The 18,638-nt window shown below is 37.4% G+C and overlaps 1 protein-coding gene across 2 annotated transcripts in view; it reads left to right on the forward strand.

The window, feature by feature from the left end:
• The window catches only part of LOC106137552 (BCL2/adenovirus E1B 19 kDa protein-interacting protein 3), a 32,437-nt gene extending 16,457 nt beyond the window's left edge, over nt 1-15,980 (forward strand). The window contains exons 1-7 of one of the 2 annotated variants that reach the window (XM_013338400.2): nt 4,619-4,883; nt 7,655-7,781; nt 10,128-10,209; nt 10,769-10,827; nt 12,182-12,281; nt 13,308-13,411; nt 15,135-15,980. In XM_013338400.2, the coding sequence (XP_013193854.1) occupies nt 4,847-4,883; nt 7,655-7,781; nt 10,128-10,209; nt 10,769-10,827; nt 12,182-12,281; nt 13,308-13,411; nt 15,135-15,189 (564 nt within the window). In that variant the 5' untranslated portion in view covers nt 4,619-4,846 and the 3' untranslated portion in view covers nt 15,190-15,980. Of the gene's footprint in view, nt 1-4,618; nt 4,884-7,654; nt 7,782-10,127; nt 10,210-10,768; nt 10,828-12,181; nt 12,282-13,307; nt 13,412-15,134 lie in introns of those variants that run through there. The other variant, XM_013338399.2, reaches the window with a different exon arrangement.
• Nucleotides 15,981-18,638: the final 2,658 nt, after the last annotated feature.

Consider the following 18,638-nt stretch of genomic DNA (forward strand, 5'->3'; position numbering starts at 1 on the left):
AAGAATAGGACCACTCCATCTCTTTGCCATGGATGTCGTTAAAGGCGACTAAGGGATAGGATTACAAACTTGGGATTCTTTTTTGGGCGATGGGTTAGTAACCTGTCACAGTTTGGATCTCAATTCTATCATTAAGCCAAATAGCTGAACGTGGCCGTTCAGTCTTTTCAAGACTGTTGGCTCTGTCTACCCCGCAAGGGATATAGACGTGACCATGTGTGTGTGTGTGTGTACATTCTTGGATGTGCGCCATTGTAAAAATAACCCGATTTAACCGTTGACACACTGACCCGCGCAGTGTGAGGAAGCAGCCTTGAAGACTCGCAAATATTGACATTGGTAAATGTCACATATGATTTTTGGATCACAGCATTTATTAAGTATTGGCGCCGTGTGGTTCCCGGCACCAATACAAAAAAGAATAGGACCACTCCGTCTCTTTCCCATGGATGTCGTAGGCGACTAAGGGATGGCCTACAAACTTGGGATTCTTTTAGGCGATGGGCTAGCATCCTGTCACTAGTTGAATCTCAATTCTATCGTTAAGCCAAATAGCTGAACGTGGCCATTCAGTCTTTTCAAGACTGTTGGCTCTGTCTACCCCGCAAGGGATATAGACGTGACCATATGTATGTATATACATACGTATCACAGCATTACGCGTTAGGGTCAATCGTGATCCACCATTTTGGCGTAAGGCCCGCTTGATGTCTGTTGCCGTAATTCAAATTACATACATACATAAAATGACGCCTCTTTCCCGGAGGGGTAGGCAGAGACTACCTCTTTCCACTTGCCACGATCTCTGCATACTTCCTTCTTTGTGATTCAAATTCAAAACTTTTATTAATAAGTTTTGAATTTGAATCACAAGAAGGGCGCACGGAGGGGGTTTTAGTGCGTAGGCTGGTATATTAGTTGTTGCCCGCGATTTCGTCCGCGTGGAATAGATGTTTTGGGCATCATTGATCATTGAAGCCCTCAAGGATGAATAATTTTCCTCGTTTTTTTTTCACATTTTCCATTACTTCTTCGCTCCTAAAAGTTGCAGCGTGATGTTATACAGCCTAAAGCCTTCCTCGATAAATGGTCTATTCAACGCGAAAAGAATTTTTCAATTCGAACCAATAGTTGCTGAGATTAGCGCGTTCAAACACACAAACAAACTCTTCAGCTTTATAATATTAGTATAGATTTTTGCCAATGGAAAATAAATAAAAGCATAACTCGCATCAAATTAACGTACATTTGAAGCGAAGGCATTGTTATCTGTTCTGCAAGAACAAAGACCTTTTTGACTGGAACGTTCGCGGACAATGATGCTTTTCTTCTTTTTTTTTATCAGCGATGTGACGTCAAAGAGCGTGAGTCAACGGTAAAGTGCAACGCTGAAATGTACGTACATACATACATATGGTCACGTCTATATCCCTTGCGGCGTAGACAGAGCCAACAGTCTTACATACAAACATACATATGGTCACGTCTATATCTCCCTTGCGGCGTAGACAGAGCCAACAGTCTTACATACATACATATGGTCACGTCTTTATCCCTTGCGGGGTAGACAGAGCCAACTGTCTTACTGAAAAGTTATTTTGGGCATCGTTTAAGCCCTCAAGGATGAATGATTTTCGTTCTTGAGGAAAGCTACTGAGTTTGTACAAAACGTTAACTTACTATAGACTTAAACCTTGCTCAAGAGCTGCTCTATCCATTGTTGAAAACCGCATGAAAATCCGTCCGGTACTTTTCGAGTTTATCGCGAACAGACAGACAGATAGAGGCGGCGGGGGACTTTGTTTTAAAATATGTATAGATATACATAGATGGTTAAATTCTTAAGCGGCGGAAACCACACGGCTTATCTATCAAAGAGATGATATAACCAAAGTCAGAATAGAGTGTTTGAACAAAGATATTTGTCATGAACGCAAAAAAGCAATGCAACTCGAAGAAATGTAGATAAAGGGAGAGATAATTTCAGTCTTTTGTCTTCGCTACGAAATAGAATTCGAACAATAGATCATTTGTTGTGCCGTGTGGTTCCCGGCACCAATAAAAAAAAGAATAGGATCACTCCGTCTCTTTCCCGTGAATGTTGTAAAAGGCGACTAAGGGATAGGCTTTAAAACTTGGGATTCAGAGCGACCTATTTGAATCTCAATTCTATCTATAAGCCAAACAGCTGAACGTGGCCTCTCAGTATTTTCAAGACTGTTGGCTCTGTCTACCCCGCAAGGGATAAAGACGTGATTATATGTATGTATTTATTTTTGTTACGAACGTAACAATACAATACAACGCACATATCGCCTCGAAGAAATGTAGATTAAGGGAGATAATATTCAATCTTTTGTCTTCACTACGAACAATAGAACGTTTGTTATGCCGTGTGGTTCCCAGCACCAATAAAAAAAAAAGAATAGGATCACTCCTTCTCTTTCCCGTGGATGTCGTAAAAGACGACTAAGGTATAAGCTTAAGCTATAACTTGGGATTCTTCTTTTGAGCGATAGGCTAGCAACCTGTCACTATTTGAATCTCAATTCTACCTTTAAGCCAAACAGCTGTACCTATGTGGCCTATCAGTATTTTCAAGACCGTTGGCTCTGTCTACCCAGAAAGGGATATAGACGTGATGAATGTGGATGAAGCGTAGGAAGTATGCAGAGATCGTCGCAAGTGGAAAGATGTAGTTTCTGCCTACCCCTCCGGGAAAGAGGCGTGATTTTATGTATGTATGTATGTAATTATTTTCCAAATCGTTCCACAGTACATAAAGCTCACTTGCATTATTGTCTTTAGACCTTGAATTTTAATGATGATGTTAACATTTCGCCTTTTGCATTCAATTAAAACAAGTTTTGGGTAATTAGTTTGTTCGTCAAAGTATACCAGAATGTCATAGTGCCGTGTGGTTCCAGGCACCAATAAAACAAAAGAATAGGACCACTCCGTCTCTTTCCCATGGATGTTGTAAAAGGTGACTAAATGATAGGCTTACAAACTTGGGATTCATCTTTTAGGCGATGGGCTGGAGCAGCCTGTCACTATTTGAATCTCACTTCTATCTTAAAGCCAAATAGCTGTGTAAAATAAAACTTACTGCACCTTTTCAATTCAAAGGCACAGAAGATTAAAAAAGAAGATTTAACTTTAACTTTTGACAAAGCAAAAGCACGCGGGGATCGTTGCAAACAGTAATATCTCTGCCTACCGTTATAGTAAAGAGGCGTGATTATACATCGTATCGTAAACACAACGTTTCTGTTACGAATTTGAACGGATAATATCAAAAGACAGTAGGCGACGAGTGGGCGCCGTGCAGGGGCGTATATTAGCGCCTACACGTATCTGATGTCGTCGATAGCATTTGGTTCAAACAATAGCGCTTGACCCAGTTAGGCGGTAACTAGTTTATTACATACATATTGTCACGTCTATATCCCTTGCGGGGTAGTCAGAGCCAACAGTCTTGAAAAGACTGTTGGCTCTGACTACCCCGCTATCAGCTATTTGGCTTTATGATAGTATTGAGATTCAAATGGTGACTAGTTTATTTTAAGCGTAAATAAGTTTGTTAGAATTAATGACGCAAACTGCAGGTGTTTGATTGAATGAATACATGCATACATACAATATAATCACGTCTATATCCCTTGCGGGGTAGACAGAGCCAACAGTCTTGTAAATACTGATAGGCCATGTTCAGCTATTTGGCTTAATGATAGAATTGAGATTCAAATAGTGACATGTTGCTAGCCCGTCGCCCAAAAAAAATCCAAAGTTTGTAAGCCTATTCTTTAGTCGCCTCTTACGACGTCCATGGAAAAGAGATGGAGTGGTCCTATTATTTTTTGTATTGGTGCCGGGAACCGCACGACACAAACTCAATTTCACACTACATACTATAATACTTACGTAATAAAACTGGAAAATAGATAATTAACTTCGTATCAAGGACAAATAAATACTTAATGTAATGATATTATGAACAAACAATACGCATTTTGTTATTGACTGTAAGGTATTCAAATACGTGTGGTGTATGTATGGAGCGACGCAATTACTGAAACAAACATGCTTTTTTATCCTACTACGCTATTTATATCCTACTTCATATTTGTGCCGTGTGGTTCCCGGCACCGAAACGAAAAAAGAAGAGGATCACTCCACGTCGCAAAAGGCGACTATGGACTTTTAGGCGATGGGCTAACAACCTGTCACTGTTTAAATCTCAATTCTATCATTAAGCCAAATAGCTGAACGGGGCCTTTCAGTGTTTTCAAGACTGTTGGCTCTGTCTACTCCGCAAGGGGTATAGACGTGACCATATGTATGTATGTATTACAAATATGTAGCAAACAAAACAACCAATGCGATCGACATGAGAATGGAAGTAAGTGGCGCCGCGTAGCGGTTGACAGAAGCAATAAAAATCTTTTTAATTTTGCCGCTTGTCCGAGATAATTGGTCTTTATACTTGCAACATGTTTCCTTAACAATGAAAAACCCTGCAAAAAATATAGCGATAAAACTCTTTATTGCTTTTTATCAACGCGTGGTATTGTAAGTAGGTACACGGTGGCGCGACGCGTCTGCCTGCGCCCACGCAATCACAATGCTTTGTTTACACACGTCCGTCCACGTTCCAATTTTGAACATTGCGCTCAGTTCGACACGGGCGTTCGGCGCGGAAGCACGCGCGATACGAGGACGCTCCTCGTATTGAATGCCGTTTTAAAAATAGAAAACAAATTCTTTGAAGCAAGACTTGTGGATATTTTGTATTTGTTTTAGTGTTTTTTTAACTGTTGTATACAGTGCTGTGTTATTGAGAATCATGGAGCCAAAAACCTCGGTGGCGGTCGATGATCTCGGTGAGATGATGTTTTGTGTGCTTTTCCGGGCGATTATTAGCAATGATTCGTGTTTCGTGATATCATTTGCGTGTTACAAATTATTTGTATGCGATGTTGGGAGGCTTCTTTTAGGCGATGGGCTAGCAATCTGTCACTATTTGAATCTCAATTTTATCATTAATCCTAACAGTTAAACATTGCCTTTCAGTCTTTGTGAGACTGTTGGCTCTCTCTTCCTCATGAAGGATAAAGACGTGAATTTGTAGAAAATTGTAGTAGCAATCAGTTTTATGGTCATTTAATAATTAATAAAATTAATAACTTCATTAAGTGACCATCATTGTGATAATTTATTCGAATTACCTATTAATTTTATTTGGGAGTCTTACTCTTTGAAAATAGGTAGTTTTTATCGTGAGATTTTAGAACTAACATACATACATACCATCACGCCTGTTTCCCACTGGGGTAGGCAGAGACTATGGATTTCCACTTGCTACGATCCTTACAGACCTCTCCCGCTTCCTCCACACTCATTACTCTTTTCATGCATATTCGACGATTACGGGTACTCCAAATATCTCCCTTTTTCAAGACATTCGAAATTTGGAATCAATTTAGATATTGAAAAATCGATATAAAATTCTTAGATGCATAATTCGATTGTTGTGACAAATCAAATCGGTAATTTTACCTATAGTGCAACACTAAATGAGCTGTCAGAATTGATATGTGAATCAATTAAATTTCCAAATAATTTATGGTTAACATACGTAAATGAAATATATATATAAACTAACATAAATATGAGTACACTCAATTATTAAATGCATGCAGAATTCAGTCTTTTGATTGGTGTTTTAAAAGAACTTAGGTTAAGAGCAGATAACTCGTAACTTTTCCGTGGATGTCGTAGAAGGCGACTAAGGGATGTGCTTAGAAACTTGGGATTGTTCTTTGAGGCGTTGAGTTAGAGCAATCTATCACTATTTGAATCTCAATTTTATCGTTAAGCCAAACAGCTGTTCGTGGCCTATCGGTGTTTTCAAAACTGTTGGCTCTGTCTACCCCTCAAGGGATATAGACGTGATAATATGTATGTATGTTTAAACAACATTAACCTAGTGACATTGAACTGTGATAATGTGATGATAATGAATATAATCTATGCCACAAACGCATTGTTTTAGTATTAACAATAAAGACGAGTTTTTGGGTCAAACTTAAATTAAAAAGTTTCTTGTATTTGATCGGGTGAGTCAGGTTTTCACACGAAGCGACTCCCGTCTGACCTCCGCAACCTTTGCAGGGGAACCTGACACGTATTGGATCATATGGTCACACATCCAGTCGCCTGAATGTGCAGGTTTCCTCACGATGTTTTCCCTCACCGTAAGATCATCGGTTGGCATTCAAGCTAATGTACATAACTTTGAAAATAGTCATTGGTTCATGACCGAGGTGGAATTCGAACCTGTGCCTTTCTGCGCGTCACGCTTTTCACCGGGCACCTTACCGATTCGACCACAGACTCTACAAAAACACATAAATATATATATATATATATATATATATATTTATGTGTTTGTCCCGTATATATATATATATATATACGGGACAAATTACACTGATTGAGTTAGCCTCGAAGTAAGTTCGAGACTTGTGTTACGAGGTACTAACCCAACGATACTATATTTTATAACTAGCGACCCGCCCCGGCTTCGCACGGCTGCAAAATTATAAATGTTATTATACATAAAAACCTTCCTCTTGAATCACTCTACCTGTTACAAAAAACCGCATCAAAATCCGTTGCGTAATTTTAAAGATTTAAGCATACAGACAAACATACTAAAATAGCAACTTTGTTTTATACTATGTAGTGATAAATACTTATAAAGATAAACATCTAAGACCCAGGCCGATCAGAAAAAGTTCTTTTCTCATCATGGCCCTGGCCGGGATTCGAACCCGGGACCTCCGGTGTCACAGACAAGCGTACTACCGCTGAGGCACAGAGGCCGTCACATACTTAACAAAATTCAGTTTGTAACAATAACATTACGACTATCTGCACGCAATCAGCGTTGAATGGACAGATTATAAACAATTAAAATTAAACATGGCGGCGGAATCCAACATGGCGGACGTCCGCCGACAATGCAAGTGGCAGAATAGAATAGATTTATTCTCAAAATTGGACACAAGGTATCACTTATTGACGTCACATCACTTAAATCTAATTATAACAACTACCGCTTCCGAAGCGCGTGTGTAAAAGAAGCGGCGGAACAAACTGCACTGCAGCATTTTCACTTGACGTCAATTTACAAATAAAGATCACTTCGGTCTAAATCGTGGACGAATGCACATTGTCTACATTAAAAAAACATGAATTCAAAACAAAATTTTTATTCATTATTATAGGATACTATCATATCGCTTAATAATTGTCAAATCTTTTGGTTTCACAACATTGGTTGACGTCAAATAAATTACTTAAACCTAAGTTTACTGCCGCTTCCAAGGCGTCAGTGCAGAAGAGGCGGTAACAAACTCCACTGCAGCATTTTCTTCAACAACGTCCACTTCACAACTATCCAAACTTAGAATAGAACTAATTTAAAAAAAGAATTTTTCAATTCACACCAGTAGTTCCTGAGATTAGCGCGTTCAAACAAACAAACAATCTCTTCAGCTTTGTATAATTAGTATAGATATAGCAAAACAACGTTTGCCTGGACATCTAGTTGATGTATATGTACATATATGTTTATATGTTGTTACAGAATCATGGGTGGAATTGAACTCTGGACTGGCGACCGAGAACGAGTACATCAGACTGCTGCGCGAGGCGCAGAGAGAGAGCAGAGACTCGTCAGTGAGACACTCCCGCGCGTCCAGTCTGAAAGGCAGGTCAGTGATGAGACGTTCACTTTGTGCCGTTTTAGGTAAAACATAGCAGAGACTCGTCAGTGAGACAATGAGCAGAGACTCGTCAGTGAGACACTCCCGCGCGTCCAGTCTGAAAGGCAGGTCGGTCGTGAGACGTTCACTTTGTGCCGTTTTAGGTAAAACATAGCAGAGACTCGTCAGTGAGACAATGAGCAGAGACTCGTCAGTGAGACACTCCCGCGCGTCCAGTCTGAAAGGCAGGTCGGTCGTGAGACGTTCACTTTGTGCCGTTTTAGGTAAAACATAGCAGAGACTCGTCAGTGAGACAATGAGCAGAGACTCGTCAGTGAGACAATGAGCAGAGACTCGTCAGTGAGACAATGAGCAGAGACTCGTCAGTGAGACACTCCCGCGCGTCCAGTCTGAAAGGCAGGTCGGTGGTGAGACGTTCACTTTGTGCCGTTTTAGGTAAAACATCGGAGCCAGGGGAGTAGTCCGTAGAAAGGATATGCCCTACGATAATAAAAAAAAAACAAGGTATATGTATATACTAGTTGTGCCCGCGACTCCGTCCGCGTGGAATAGTTATTTTGGGCATCATTGAAGCCCTCAAGGATGAATAATTTTCCTCGTTTTTTTCACATTTTCCATTATTTCTTCGCTCCTTATAGTTGCAGCGTGATGTTATATAGCCTAAAGCCTTTCTCGATAAATGGTTTATTCAACACAAAAAGAATTTTTTTAAGTAGTTCCTGAGATTAGCGCGTTCAAACAAACAAACAAACTATTCAGCTTTATAATATTAGTGTAGACTTATATGTTATGTGACTGGACAGAGTCACACGGCCATCGCGTGTTGCAATACTAAGTTAATTATAATGAGAAGCCTTAATCATACATGTGCATAGTGATTTGTATTCAATGATAAAAGCGTAGGTTTTAACCTATTTCATAAATGAGGAACAATGCCATACAGTAGGTACATGTAATCGCGTCTTTTTCTGTTGCGGGGTAGATAGAGCCAACAGTCTTCAAAAAACTGAAAAGCCACGTTCAGCTGTTTGGCTTAATGATGGAATCGATACTCAAATAGTTACAGGTTGCTAGCCCATCGCCAGAAAGAATAATTTCTAGTTTTTAAGCCTATCCCTTTAATCGCCTTTTACGACATCCATGGGAAAGAGATGTAGTGGTCCTATTCTTTTTCTAATGGTGCCGGGAACCACACGGCACCCATGGTTCCAAGCACTTTTGAATAGAACCACTTTCCCACTCTTTTACATATCGTAAAAGGCGACTAATGGATGGGCTAATAAACCTGTCACTATTTGGATCTCTATTATTAAGCCCAACTGCTGAACGTGGCCAATCAGTCTGTTCAAGACTGTTGGCTCTGTCTACCCCGCAAGGAACATAGACGTGATAATATGTATGTTTGGGAACCACACGGCGGCGGCGTAAATATACTACACTAGAAGCCGCCCGCGACTTCGTCCGCATGGAAACCCTATCAATCCCGTGGGAACTCTGGAATAAAAAGTAGCCTATGTGTTATTCTGGATCTTCAGCTACCCAAATACCAAATTTCATCGTAATCGGTTCAGTAGTTTTTGCGTGAAAGAGCAACAAACATCCATACAGACATACAAACTTTCGCATTTATAATATTAGTAGGATATAAAATCTGCCCTGGTATAACTAAAATGCCGTTATCTACCAAATCCTTGTTTTAAGTAAAACGTCAAAAATGCGGTTAAAAATTTGAACTGATGCCATTCATCAATGAGAACGCCTATTTATGACTTAAAGGTACCAAAAAGTCGTATAATACAGATCGAAAGGGATTTTTTTCCCCTTATTCTACTGGTAAAAAGGTGAAAATCCTGATTTCAGATAACGGCATTTTAGTTATACCACGGCAGAAATAAACACCACACAAGTGAAGTTGGGTGCCGCCGCCGCGCGGTTCACCGCACGTAATACGATACATGATATAACATCACACATACATACATACATACATTACGTCATGTATGTGATGATTGTCTATTGCATGCCGAGTGCCGTGTGGTTCCCGGCACCGTTACAAAAAAGAATAGGACCACTACATCTCTTTCCCGCGAATGTCGTAAAAGGCGACTAAGGGATAGGCTTTAAACTCGGGATTCCTCTTTTAGGCGATGGCCTAGAGACCTGTCACTATTTGAGTCTCAATTCTATGATTAAGCCAAACAGCTGAACGTGGCCTATCAGTCTTTTCAAGACTGTTGGCTCTGCCTACCCCGCAAGCGATATAGACGTGATTATGTTTGTGTTTTGTTTTTTTTTTTCAATTTATTAATTTAATTTTTTTTGTATAAATTCCAGCCCAAAATCCCCACCAAACAGCCCTAATCTGGAGCCGTCCACTGAAGATGAGCTGAAGGGGGTTTACATAAACTGCTGGAAGGTAAGCCATAGCGTAAGTGGTGTGCACATTGATGTCGTAATAGCCGACCAAGAGATACATACATACATATGGTCACGTCTATATCCCTTGTGGGCTAGACAGAGCCAACAGTCTTGAAAAGACATACATACATATGGTCACGTCTATATCCCTTGTGGGCTAGACAGAGCCGCCAACAGTCTTGAAAAGACTGTAAGGCCACGTTCAGCTATTTGGCTTTATGATAGAATTGAGATTCAAATAGTGACGTGTTATTGTTTATTTATAAACTTAGTATCAAGTTTCGGGTACTTTTGACCTGATATTTTGAATATATAGGTACATATAGGAGTAAATTGTTTTTTTTATTCTTATAAATATTTTTTTTATTCTTATTTATTTAAATTTTATTTAAATAACTCAACGTACACAAGCTTCTCAAATACAACATAAAATAATTAAAAAAAAATATATATAACTTAACTCTAAGCAGGTGTACGCCGCAGCAATTCAAAAAGGTCATAAGCTCAGCGGAAACTAATTGTTATAAACTAATTGTTTTTTTTATTCTTCTAAACAGGATGACTCCAATGACTGGGTTTGGGAGTGGAGCAGTCGGCCTGATCAGCTGCCGCCGAAGTGAGTTCTTCTCTATCTCTTTTTTTCAAAGCGAACCGGAATTGAGATAAGAAGAGAGTAGAAGTGACGGCGGAATCACACTTGAAAAGACTGATAGGCCATGTTCAGCTGTCTGGCTTAATGATAGAATTGAGATTCACATACTGACAGGTTGCTAGCCTAACTCTTTAGTCGCCTTTTACGACACCCACGGGAACGAGATGGGGAGAGGTCCAATTTTTTTTAATTGGTGCCCTCAACCACACTGCACAAGGGATATAGATTGACGTGACTAATATGTATGTATGTATGTTTGTTTGATGGCCTCTGTGGCGCAGCGGTAGTGGGCTTGTCTGTGTCACCGGAGGTCCCGGGTTCGAATCCCGGCCAGGGCGTGATGAGAAAAGAACTTTTTCTGATCGGCCTGGGTCTTGGATGTTTATCTATAATAAGTATTTATTATAAAATATAGTATCGTTGGGTTAGTATCTCGTGACACAAGTCTCGAACTTACTTCGAAGCTAACTCAATCAGTGTAATTTGTCCCGTATATATTTATATTATATTTATTTTCAAAGCCGAAAAGGAACTGAGATAAAAAGAGAGTAGAAGTGACGGCGGAATCATTTCTACTCTCTTCTCATCTCAATAAATGCGTCAGAGCGGGACGCTTACGGAATTTTAAAAAATATATTATATACTTAATATATAAGTCAATTATAAATAATTATCTATATACATATAATTAAACAGTAAAAATATTTTGTCTGTACATTTAGTATTTTTGACTGGACTGTTGTCATCAGCGAGATTTGATTGCAATTCTACTACTATTATAAAGGCGAAAGTTTGTATGGATGTTTGTTACTCTTTCACGCAAAAACTACTGAACCGATTACCATGAAATTTGGTATGTAGGTAGCTGAAGACCCAGAATAACACATAGGCTACTTTTTATCCCAGAGTTCCCGCGGGATTGATAGGGTTTCCATGCGGACGAAGTCGCGGGCGGCCTCTAGTGTTGATATAAAATAAGTATAGAAATTTGGTTTGTTTGCAAAAGCGGGACATTTTTGCTCCCGCCGGGGACAGCGGGACAGACAGCCTGAAAGCGGGACAATCCCGCCGGAAGCGGGACGTATGGTCACTTCATGTATGATACAAATGTTATTCTCCCAAATTGAATGGATTACGTGCTAAGATTAAGGAAACACATTATATACTTAAATGTTTTCTGGAGGTGGGCGTTGAGATCTGCGACACAGTTTCATAACTTCTGCAGATGTCATCGTTATACTATGTTACTTAAATTGTACTTGTTTTTGTTTCCAAATAAAATATTTTTCATTTTTTTCATTTTCATTCTCCCAAACAGAGACTGGCGATTCAAGCACCCGGCGAGCGCCCGGGGCCCTCCTTCGGCCACCTCGTCCATTGAGGTCATAGACCAGCAGTTGGCGGTCAACATGCAGCAGGTATGTATGGTCAGATGTGATTTACATACACACACACATATACATACATATGGTCACGTCTATATCCCTTGCTTGCGGGGTAGACAGAGCCAACAGTCTTGAAAAGACTGAATGGCCACGTTCAGCTGTTTGGCTTTATGATGGAATTGAGATTCAAATAGTGACAGGATGCAAAGCCAGTCGCCTAAAAAAGAATCCCAAGTTTATAAGCCTGCCCCTTAGTCGCCTTTTACTACATCCATGGGAAAGAGATGGAGTGGTCCTGTTCTTTTTGTACTGGTGCCGTGAACCCTACGGCACAGATTCTGATTCTTGTTGTGTAATGTTTCCGTCCATCCCGAAAGGGATGAATATGAGATTTATATAATATGAATACGTAATAACAATCATCGAGCCGAACAGCTGAGCGTGGCCCATCAGTCTTTACAAAACCTTTGGCTCTGTCTACCCAGCAAGGGATAGAGACGTGATTATATGTATCACATTCGGCACTTTTATTATATGTAAGTATATTTACACATTTTATGTATGTATGTAATAATAAGCATATCCCTTAGTCGCCTTTTACGACATCCGTGAGAAAGAGATGGGGGTGGTCCAATTCTTTTTTGTAATGGTGCCGGGAACCACACGGCACTTTTATTATATGTATTTGTACACATTATACGTATGTATGTAATAAGCATATCCCTTAGTCGCCTTTTACGACATCCATGGGAAAGAGATGGAACCACTCCATCTCTTTCCCATGGATGTCGTAAAAGGTCCTTATCTTTTTTGTATTGGTGCCGGCAAATTATTTTTTAATTTAATTTCATTTAATTTTTATTTTATTTTAATTTAATGTGTAAAAAAAATATATAATAATAATAAGAAAAATATGAATAATAGAATACCTTATACACTTACATATAATATAGTTTACATGTATAAGTTTGACGATAAATATATACATACAGTATATAAAATAAACATACATATACTACACAAGTTGGATGATTGTATATGTATGTATATACGTTCCAGAATCACTGTCTGTCTGTGCGCCGCTCCTGCCTGTTCAGCCGCGGCGCTCTGGCCGCGGTTCTCGTCACAAACCTCGTGTCTCTGCTGCTGGGCGCCGGCATCGGGTGAGAGATTTTGTGTTTGTTGTTTGTTTTACGTGTTTTATTTGTTTGTGAATGTTACGTGCTTATGTGTATACATACAGACAGACAGACATAAATACAGACATAATGTCACGTCTATGTTTTACGTATTTGATTCGTTTGTGAACGTTACATGCTTATGTGTATGCATACAGACAGACTGACATACAATATGCAGATATACAGTGACGTCTTTAGGTAAATAAATACAGACATGTGTCACGTCATAGTCACGTCTATGGTTTTTGTTACACTGTAGCAGTTAAATGTATGTAATGTTAAAATATCTAAGTTTAATAATAAATAAATAATACATACATATAGTCGCGTCTATACATACAGACATACAGATGGACAGTATACACACATACAGTGACGTCTATACATACATACAGACCAGACATGTGTCACGTCATAGTCACGTCTATACATACATATAGTCGCGTCTACACAGACAGACATACAGATGAACAGTATACACACATACAGTGACGTCTATACATACATACAGACATGTGTCACGTCATAGTCACGTCTATACATACATATAGTCGCGTCTATACAGACAGACATACAGATGGACAGTATACACACATACAGTGACGTCTATACATAAATACAGACATGTGACACGCCATAGTCACGTCTATACATAAATACAGACGTGTCACGCCATTGTCACGTCTATACATGAATACAGACATGTGTCACGTCATAGTCACGTCTATACATACATATAGTCGCGTCTATACATACAGACATACAGATGGACAGTATACACACATACAGTGACGTCTGTACATACATACAGACATGTGTCACGTCATAGTCACGTCTATACATACATATAGTCGCGTCTATACAGACAGACATACAGATGCACAGTATACACACATACAGTGACTTCTATACATACATACAGACATGTGTCACGTCATAGTCACGTCTATACGTACATATAGTCGCGTCTATACATACAGACATACAGATGGACAGTATACACACATACAGTCACGTCTATACATACATACATATAGTCTCGTCAAAACATACACATACATACTTACATAGTGGTTCTCATTTTGACCTATATGTATATGTACACATGAATGTATGTATTTACCTAAATACATACCTATGTATATGTTATGTTTTGACGGCCTCTGTGGCGTAGCTGTTGTGCGCTTGTCTGTAACACCGGAGGTCCCGGGTTCGAATCCCGGCCAGGGCGTGATTAGAAAAGAACTTTTTCGAATTGGCCCGGGTCTTGGATGTTTATCTATATAAGTATTTATTATAAAAATATGGTATCGTTGAGTTAGTATCTCGCGACACAAGTTTCGAACATGCTTCCAGGTTAACTCCATCTGTGTACTTTGTCCCGTATATATTTATTTATATATATTATGCCGTGCGGTTCCCGGCAGTGCCGTGTGGTTCCCGGCACCAATACAAAAAAGAATAGGACCACTCCATCTCTTTCCCATGGATGTCGTAAAAGGCGACTAAGGGATATGCTTACAAACTTGGGATTCTTTTCTAGGCGATGGGTTAGCAACCTGTCACTATTTAAATCTCAATTCTATCATTAAGCCAAGTAGCTGAATGTGGCCATTCAGTCTCTTCAAGACTGTTGGCTCTGTCTACCCCGTAAGGGATATAGACGTGAGAATATGTATGTTATATTTATTATTTTAATTTCCAGGGTGTGGCTAAGTCGAAGGGGGATGCTACCCCCGCGGCTTATCATTCTGAACTAAAACACCGTCACGCGCTGGACCGAGTTGCTGCTATATCACCGATTTGCCACAAGGAATGTCTGTATATTTATTAAATAACATATATATATATTCGTTAAGGGATTATGTTTATATATATATATACATAATTCCTGAACGATCATTATATACATAATGAATATATACTTTATATATTTATATATAAAGTATATATAAATGAAAGTCTAAAAAAGTAAAAGAAATTCTAAGAAAAAAAGAAAGAATTCTTTATATATAAAGAAAACAAAATTACAGACATCTTATTCAGCCAATCAATGTTATTTCTTGTAATTTTTTAGACTTTCATGTGTATACAAAAAACTGGCTAAATTTTGAGTAAAATATTTAATACTTACTAAGTATAATGGCTCGGTGATAATTGTAGTTCATTGCGGCTGGTGTGTGATTTTTAATATTATAAATTGCGAGCATTTCATTATATATACTAGTTATCAACATGGCCAATTCGTTATCTGAATATGTTATGTATTAATTATTTTAAAAAGTTGCCTTTTTGTGAGTCAAAACCGCGAACGGTGACCCGTTCGTCCACTTTGGTAACTAAACTACATAGTTACAAAGGAAGAATTTTTTTTGTAACCAGTTGTGAATGAAGAACTAGTATATTTAAATGTATTTGCGCGCGTAGCTTGACTGTCGTTTTGGGTAGATAAAAGAATTAAAAAAATTAAAAAAAAAAGTGTTTTTTATAGTCCACGTACGCTGTACCTTTTGTATTTTTTCCAATAATCCCTTCTTACTCTCAAAGCGAAGTTTCAATGATTTTAATTTCAATGTTTTAATGTTAATTTTTAATGGTTTTATGTTATTTACATGCAAATTTCTTTGTATGTAAGTTACTCTGTTTTTACTGCAATAAAACTTTAAGAAAAAACATGGAAATGTCTATGTATATGGGGTCTTGACCGATTTTGCCAGAGAAAAAAAAAAGCCAGATTAGCAAATTAAAATCGTTGATAGTTCGCACTCTAGCTCTATCCATATTTTTCTATGAAATGACTAGTCTTAAGCATATTATATACATACATTCATATATATAAAAAAAATACATTTAAGTTTGTTTTTATTGTATGGATTAAAAATATAACAAAAGATTTGTTCTTCAATGGTTTTTTTTATATAAATAAGCAGCTCTGTAAATCTAGTTATTTTATTTTTGACAATAATTTCGTAGTTTTAATTTTAGTTCCACAGCCAACAATAACATTAAAAATATATGTATGTACCTTTAAATATATGTAACTTTTGTTATATTTATTAATTCATACAAGTAGTTTTTGTATCTTGGAGTTTGTAATCCTAAACATATTGTAATGATTAGTTCATTTTCATATCGACAAAATTGTAGTTATTTTCATTATCTCATTCATATATTTGAAATAGCAAAGATTTTCGCTTGAATTTTTTTTCAACAATGAAAATTTTTTTTATGTGTATATTTGAGAAATACCAATTTTACAATTGATTTTTTTTTATGATATCTTGAAACTGCGCATTCATTTTCAAAATCTTATTTATTTATATATAATTTTATTATTATCGAAAAAGGCCATTTTATTTTTTTAAATTGTATATTCACACAGTTTGTCATATTGGTCACACACACACATATTGGAACATTGGTCATTTAGCGTAGGAAATGTTTTTTTAATATCACTCCAGTGATATCAATTTTATAAAAAAGCTATTTGAGCTGTGATTGTGAAATTTTAAGGTAAATTTGTGTGAAATTCCGCCATTTTGTTTAGGAAAAAAGTATCTAGCAAATTACTCATTGACGCGTTGTTGTCTATTATATATTTATATCATTGGGATAGATCGATTAGAAATTTTAAAATACTTATAATATGTTTTAAAATTACGCGTGAGGCGCAAAAAATAAAAAAAAAATATTATATCGCTGGCTGATTTTGAATTCAAAAAGATTTTTCTTTTTATATTGCTATAATCTATAGTAATTTTAACTTTATTTTAAGTTTAACACGTAGTAGAGTTTGAATCGCTAGATGTTTCATTTCATTTAAAAATATTATGACAGTAAATTAGAAAAAAATATATATATCGTCTATGGATGGACCAAGATAATGTAGATTTAGATTACAGGGAAGAAATTTGTTTAGTGGGAAAAAAAAACATGGCGTTCTTTTTTTAAATATGTGACTGGCCAGTTTTTTTTATCTCTTTTGACTGGCCAGAGGGTAGATTTTTTTTTTACTTGAGTAGAATTAGCCTATTTCTTTTTATTTTTATTAACTTCGCTGGCCAGTAATTCCTGTATGTTTAAAAAAAATGTATCAGTAGGGTCGGGTAAAGATCTCATTTACTGTCAGGAATATAATATGTATATGCGAAATTTTTGTAAATACATGTTACATGTGTCATTTTATTCACTAATGTAAGTGCTTAAAATATAAGGATATGCATTTTTTAAGCGTTTTTTTATTTAACATTTCCATTTAAATTACCCCTTTAGTTGCTTAGTTATAGACTTCTATACTTGCGCTTTGAAAGCGGTAACATATATTATAGATTGCGTACATTAGATGCCGTGTGGTTTATCGGCACTTTAGAATCACTTGTATCTTTCCCATGGATGTCGTAAAAGGCAACTAAGGAATATGATTATATACTCTTGTAGGCGATGGGCTGGCAACCTCACTATTTGTATCTCAATTCCATCATAAAGCCGTACAGCTGAATGCCCTTTCAGTCTTTTCAAGACCGTTGGCTCTGTTTATACCGCTAGAGATATAGACAACAACTCTAGGATCTTAGGATATTTACAACAACAAAAAGACCGGTTTTTATGTCATACTCTTTCACGCAAAATCTAAAAGGTTTTTTATGAATTTAAGGCTGACGAAGTCTTTTGTAAAAAAGTCTATCAAGGGAAAGGCTAATAGACTGGTAATTGTATCGTACATATATATTAGATAAGTATACAAACATATTATAACATATAATCACGTCTTTATCCCTTGCGTGGTAGACAGAGCCAACAGTCATCAAAAGACTGAAAGGCCACGTTAAGCTTGTTAGGCTTGATTATAGAATCTACATTCAAATCGTGACAGGTTGCTAGCCCATCGCTTATAAGAGAAATCCCAAGTATATAAGCCTATCTTTTAGTCGCCTTTTACGACATCCATGGGAAAGAGATGGGAGTGGTCCTATTCTTTTTTCTATTCGAGAACCACACGGCACCAATACAAAAAAGTAGGTTAGTATACAAAGGTAAATTAAATAAAAAACAACAAAGAAAACTTTTTGCAGTTTTTTTTAATAATTTTCTCTATTCCTTAATCCAACATCATATAAATAGTACTACTACATACAAAACTCCAAAATTTTATTTCTTTGTGGAATAATACGCCATGACAAAGATCCATATTTTTTTTAAATAAAAAAAA

This window comes from Amyelois transitella, chromosome 28 (genome assembly GCF_032362555.1).
Source record: "Amyelois transitella isolate CPQ chromosome 28, ilAmyTran1.1, whole genome shotgun sequence".
Lineage (NCBI taxonomy): Eukaryota > Metazoa > Arthropoda > Insecta > Lepidoptera > Pyralidae > Amyelois > Amyelois transitella.